Below are 6756 nucleotides of genomic sequence, written 5' to 3'. Positions count from 1 at the left end.
CAACGTTTCCAGTAAGGGAAACCCCTTCCGGGGTTCCATGATCGCCTGGACGATCTAGTGTCAAAAAGTTCGTTTCGAACAAAATGTTATTCTACTTCGATACATGTTAGCGAAACACTGACCTACCGCGACGGTACTCGTGGATCAATTGTACCGTACGTACGCTCATCAGATTACATGGCAACCGTATCTAAAATCGAACATACTAAGTATATGGCGACCGTAACTATCTTCAAATTTACTACAATACACTTGAATAAAAAAAATAAAAAAAGATACACTAAGTCGGTTGCAATAAATTTATTTAAAGTTTTGCATGCGACTTTGCGATGGGAGAGCATTTGACTTCGTTTGAGAAATACATGCAATACAAAGTATTTGTTGCGTCCAGCACACCAGCTCTTTCTTTCGCGTAGTAAAGGTTGAAACTTCAGTTTTCTTAATTCACTTCAACTGTATTAAAAAATTTACTGAACTTGCTTCTCTTGGCGCGATGGTAGAAAGAGGTCGATTTTCGTCTTAGTGTCCGTTTTAAAACTTTGCGCAAACCCGATTGCGGTCATTCTACTTAACTTGTCATCCGTTGCACGCGAAGCTCCTTCGGGATGATCCAAGCGGCGTCGCTGAGAGAGAATTAAGCTTTTCCCGTTGTTTCCCCCCCTGACCCAAGAACGGTGTGTTTGTTTCTACGCGATGCGTTATTCTCTGTTGTTGTTGTTGGCTTTCACACTTTTATGTTCTTTCGATCGCAGAGGTGGTCGAATAAAACTCACGCGTTACTAATAAATTTACTAACGTATGTATTCAACTTCACTCGGTTACAATTGGTGTTGGCTTCGAGCACGCTTCCTTGCTGACCGCTAGTTCTTCAGTGCGCGCTGGTGTTTGGCGGTCAACGTCCGTGACCGCGCAACCGATGACCCCCCGGATCGATCACACGCATACATTGACGGATGATGCTTTGCTGTTATCCGTGAGTTACCGCCGTGAATGCGTCCGGGCCAGGTTAGCTCACAACATCTCCCCCCTTTTAATTACAGACGATACCCCTCGAGCCTACGCGGAAGTCTTCTAAGCCTAGAAGACCGGCGTGGCGACCGTATCGGCTGCTGGCGTCTTGTAGTAGCGAACGGGATTGGGCGTGGAGATGGTTGTGTGGGTGACGCGCTAGTTTGATGGTCCGTCAAGGGAACAGAACTCGATTCCGCTACCGTGCTGTCCGTCAGCAGATCAAACGGCAAATGATCTATGTCCACGTCCTCGCTGGAAGCCCCCACGGCCGAATCACGTTTTCGCAGCTGGTTCACATGGGGCCTGTGAACCCGTTGATTGTTCGTCTGCACCTCGAACATAACGCTGCCCAACTCTCGTATGATTTGCGCCGGAACCCACTTCCATGAATTCCGCGCATAGAACTTGGCGTAGACGAGGTCACCGCGCTGAAATCGTCTATCCAAGTTGGCCGGTTCTGCTTGCGCTGCAGGTGGAGGTTTCAGCAGTTCCAACGCTGTTCGCATTTTTCTGCCTAGCATGGCTTCAGCTGGCGACTGTATGTCCGGCAAAATAGCGTTGGGGGTTGACCGCCCGACAGACAAAGAGAACGAAATTTTCAGGCGAGGGGTAGGCAGAAACAAGCGGTGGGGGCCCGGCCCAAGATCGGATCCGAAGTCCGTTGTTTTGGGCTCGAAATTAAAAATGGCGGATGGAGCGCTACCACGGAGAGAATGCGCTCTCTTGCTTGCCTTTAAAATACACGAGGCGCTCTCGCTGTAAAGAACGCTCGCTCGCGCTGTTTTATCATACCCCTTCCTCCCCGTTTCTTTCGGCTTGCGCTGCGCTGAGCTGGTACCCCCTCCCACTTGATTCCAGCGAATTGCGCTGCGCTGGACTGACACCCCCTCCCACTTGTTTCTTTCGTAGCACGCTGTGCGCTTCCCTTCATTCGGATTTGGTGCACCCGAATCAAAACAAAAACTTGAACACATTAAACTTGGTTTATATTTTATTACTTTTATTGCAAATAAAGGGGCATTTTCGCACATAGCTTCACACAATCTTGCCACAAAATCACACACATTATTTATATTTAAAAAGTCGTCTTATTCAAAATAGCCGTCTAACTGCATGAATACCGTTGTTGCTGTTCAATGCAGTAAACGAATATTGAAATAAAGTAGCGCAAATCACACATTAAGATAAATGGTGAAAGAAAAGCGCAGCTTCATTTCAATGTGCACAACACTTCAACACTTAGCGAATCTTCGATCGCCCGGGACTTAGGCTAACACGCGCGCGGCCTTTCACGGCGAACGCTTGAGCTGAACTGACGATTTCGTGTGGTGGCAAGAAAAGGAGCGCACAGAGGAACACTCGCTGCACTAGTGCGAGCGAGACACCGATAGCCGCATGCCGCTGCGAGAAACCCAAACTGAGCGCGTAGGCTGAAAGTGAACGCACACATTCACACATGTGTAATTGTGTGAGTGCAAAAACTGTGTAGAAACCAAAACACGCTCGCGCCACCGCGTAATTCCGCGTATTTCCAACCGTCTCCCCATGCTTCTACATGCCCCTCGCCTGAAAGTCGCACACTTTTTCATTCTCATTGCTAGTAGGGCGGTAGCTCGCCAGAAAAACGTCAAGCGCTTCGTCCTGCGTTGTTCCCCCTTTCTGGATCTTCCTCATCGACCGCTTGAAGGTGTCAACAAAGCGCTCCGCCTGCCCATTCGATTGCGGATGGAATGGCGCAGTTGTGACGTGTTGTACACCGCGACTACTGCAATACTCCGAAAACTCAGCGCTTACAAATTGTGGCCCGTTGTCGCTCACCATCGTTTCCGGGTATCCAAATCTCGCAAAGATTGACCTCAGTATCGCGATCGTTGCTGCTGATGTGGTACTTCGCGTTCGTATCACCTCTGGCCACTTGGTAAACGCGTCTACCACGATCAGAAAATAGTCACCATCGATTGGCCCAGCGAAATCGATGTGAATACGTTCCCAAGGTTTCTGTGTCGCTGGCCAGGGAACAGGTTTCTCGCGAGGTGAAGTCTTCGCCGCTTCGCACAAGCGTGGCATCCCTTTACGTGCTCCATTATGTCCTTATCAACGGATGGCCAGTACACGTAACTCCGGGCCTTCGACTTCATTCGCTGGATACCGGGGTGCCCTTTATGTAGTTGCTTCAAGCAACGCTGCTGCAGCTTGCTAGGGATCACCACTCTTTCCCCAAACAAAATGCAACCACGCACCGTGGTTAGGGCTTCGCTTCTGTGGTAAAAGCAAGCCAGCTCTGCAGCATACGCGACATTTTGGGGCCACCCTTCCATGATGTATCCGTAAACCTTCTTCAGGACAGGGTCGGACTCCGTGGCCTTCGCAACGTCTCTAAAATTGAGTGGAAATATATTAATACAGTATGACGCTATGGAACTTACATCATTTTCCAACTCAGCGCTTGCGATTACGTATTCCGGATCCGGTTTTGCGTGCTCGTGTATCAACCTTGAGAGCACGTCCGCATTGCCAAACTTATCGGTTTGCACGTACTCGATGGTAAAATCGTACATCAGCAACTGCAATGCAAACCGCTGCAACCTATTTGCCGTGTACACTGGTATACCCTTATGTGACCCGAAAATCCGCAACAAGGGTCGATGATCGGTTTGCAGTCGGAAATGGCGCCCAAACAGCATCTTATGAAACTTTTTCACAGCAAATATAATCGCCAAACGCGGTCAATTTGGCTATAATTTGCTTCAGCCTTCGTAAGGACTCTCGATGCGTGCTGGACAACCTTCAGCGAGCCATCCGCGTACCTGTGGCTTATGGTCGCGCCTAGTCCAACCGACGATGCATCGGCAGAGACCACTATCTCTGCATTCGGGTCGTAGTGCGTCAGCAGCAAGTCGGATGCTAACAGGTCTTTGAACCTGTTAAAAGCATTTGCGCTTTCCCGTGTCCAAACAAATTTGGTGTCGTTTTTGAGCAATGCATCCAGCGGGTATCGCAATTCTCGCATCTTCGGTACAAATTTGCCGTAATAATTCACAGCACCCAGAAAGGACCGAACCTCACTAACGTTCGTCGGTGCTGGCATCTTCAGGATCGCATCTATTTTCGCTGGGTTTGGTCTGAGACCCTGTCTGTCGATAACAAAACCCAGGTACTCTATCCTTGGCATTTTAAACGAACACTTTTCCGCTCGGATTGTAAATCCGTACTCCTTTATGCGCCGGAAAAGGTTGAGCAAATTCTCATCGTGCTCGCGTTCTGTTTTGCCACCAACAACTACATCATCCATGTACCCAGATGTACATTTAGGCCGGAGAGCATTGCATCGATGAGTTGCTGGAACGCGGCTGGAGCAATTTTAATGCCAGGCGGTAGACGGTTGTAATGGTACAATCCGCGATACGTGTTAATCGTCAGGAGTGGACGATATTCCTCTTTAATTTGTACCTGCAAGAATGCATCCGTTAGATCGATTTTTGAAAAATACTTGCATTGTGCCAGTTTTGCAAAAATATCCTCTGGGAGTGGGAGTGGATATTCGTACGATTGAAGAGCTGCATTCAACCCAGTTGAATAATCTCCACAAATCCGCACGCTGCCGTTCTGCTTCCTCACCACCACAATTGGGGCCGCCCAGTCCGAATAATCCACCGGAGTAATCACCCCTAGATCCTCTAAGCGATCGAGCTCCTTGTCCACCGTTGCTCGCATCGCGTACGCTACCGGGCGCTTGGGACAAAACACAGAACGGTGATTTGGCTTGAGCTGAATCTGTACATTCGCCTTGGTGCACAATCCGTTGCCTTTAAACAATGCAGGGAATCGGCTCTCCCATTTCACTCCCTCTGCTTCCACCTTGTTGCAAAACTGGTCCATGGGGACGGCACCGAGCTCGAACGTTGCTATCATATCGGCCCCCAAAAGATGCAAGGCCGAGTCCATAACGCGTATAACAGCAGACCGCGTTCTGTCACCGATCGTTATCTGTGCCTCGAATTCACCATCCAATTCAAGGCGGGACCCAGATGCTGTTTTTGCGTGGACTGTTACCGGCTTCAGTGTTGGCTTACCCAGCTGCTGCCACGTTTCTCGTCCGATTACTGTAATATCCGATCCAGTGTCAAGCTGCAGGCGGACCCTGTTACTGTTGATGAAAATGTTAACAAATTTTCTAGCTTGCTGGACATTACAAACATTGACCGTCACCGTACGCATGTCCACCGACGTGCGTTTTTTTTCTTGTACTTCCCCTTTTTGTTGCCTCTTTTCTGCTGGTTGCAAAAACCTTCTCGGTGACCGGTTACGTTACAATCGCGACACTTGTGCAGAGCATATGAGCACTCACTTGCCCAATGAGCGTCTCCACATAACCAACACGGCCCAGGTGGTTTGTTTACATTATCACTGTTCCTCGTATGCTGGTACTGCTTTCTTTGTTTCCACTTGCTCGCCTGCTGTTGTGCATTGCTTCTACCTCTTAGTGCTAGGATTTGCTCCTCCGCCTGAGTAGCGATCATGGCGCTATCCACCTTCAAGCTGGAGATTCGCTCACACTCAGCGGAGAGCTGCTCTAGCGTGACGTCGGTTCTCTCCTCGATACGAGAGAGAAGTCTCGTGCGCACGTCCGCATCAGCATCATCCTTTAAGCCGCACACTAATATCAGGCATTTGAACTGCTCCTCGCTCATTGCGGACAGCTGAAAGTTGACGCAGGAGCGGTTCACGCGGCAAACAAACGACACAAAATCCTCCGTACGAGATTTCGTTGGCTGCAAACACTTGTAGCGCTTACTCACAAGCGTTTCAGCTCTCCCAAAAAGGGCCTTCAGCTTTTTCCCCGTTTCATCGAACGGTATCTCCCGAGGAACGCTGGGCAGGATGAAACTAGCGTAGCGTGCGTGCTCCGCAGGGCCTAACTTGCGCACCAGTAAGCGCACCTTTGCTGCATCGTCGAGGCGGGAGGCATCCTGTGCGAACAGGTCCTCGTAGTGCGCGAACCACGTATCGAAAGTTATTTCGGATTCCGCCTCGTACCGGAACTCGCTGATGCTACCCGACAACGCATCAATAATCAACTCCGGATTACTGGGGGCAATGACCTGCGTCGGGAAGGTCTGGCTTTGCTGGTTTGTAACTTGTGACTGCTGCAATACTTGCGTGATTAGTTGCTGCTGTTGCTGCATCTGTTGCTGCTGCTGCTGCTGCTGCTGCTGCATCTGCTGTTGCATTAACTGCATCATCTGCATCAGCATCGCAGAATCGGGTGACTGCGCCGGCACTGATGATGACGCAGCAAAATGCTGTAGCGATGGCTGCCCCGCTGCATTCTGCGATGGCAGATTCACCGTTGGCACAACATTCTCGTTCGCGGGTGGAAAAATTTGCTGTCCCGTAGCAAAACCAGTCGAACGCAGCAAGGATGATCTTCGCTGCTCTCCTTCCATGGGGAAATCCGATGCACCGTTTTCGCTGGTGCTCATCCTTCTGCGTTTTGCTCGCGGGCGCGTAATTTTTCGAACAGCACAAGCTTCACTCACAGTCGAAATGCAATGAAAAAAAAATCGCGTTTTTTTTTTTACGTCGCTTTTTTTTACTCGTCGCCTCTTTCGATCGCAGAGGTGGTCGAATAAAACTCACGCGTTACTAATAAATTTACTAACGTATGTATTCAACTTCACTCGGTTACAATTGGTGTTGGCTTCGAGCACGCTTCCTTGCTGACCGCTAGTTCTTCAGTGCGCG

At 49.6% G+C, this 6756-nt stretch overlaps 1 protein-coding gene across 1 annotated transcript; it reads right to left on the bottom strand.

The window, feature by feature from the left end:
* Window positions 1-1211: 1211 nt before the first annotated feature.
* LOC121603058 lies at window positions 1212-3719 on the bottom strand (the record flags this gene model as incomplete). Its single annotated transcript, XM_041931793.1, has 3 exons — window positions 3451-3719; window positions 3087-3387; window positions 1212-1547 (listed from the first exon to the last, which is right to left on the bottom strand). Coding segments are annotated over exons 1-3 (882 nt in total), but the record flags the coding sequence as incomplete, so codon positions are not given.
* Window positions 3720-6756: the final 3037 nt, after the last annotated feature.

This window comes from Anopheles merus, unplaced genomic scaffold (genome assembly GCF_017562075.2).
Source record: "Anopheles merus strain MAF unplaced genomic scaffold, AmerM5.1 LNR4000799, whole genome shotgun sequence".
Classification (NCBI taxonomy): domain Eukaryota; kingdom Metazoa; phylum Arthropoda; class Insecta; order Diptera; family Culicidae; genus Anopheles; species Anopheles merus.
Note: the sequence above shows the minus strand (reverse complement) of the source record. Positions and strands in the feature narration are given on the sequence as shown.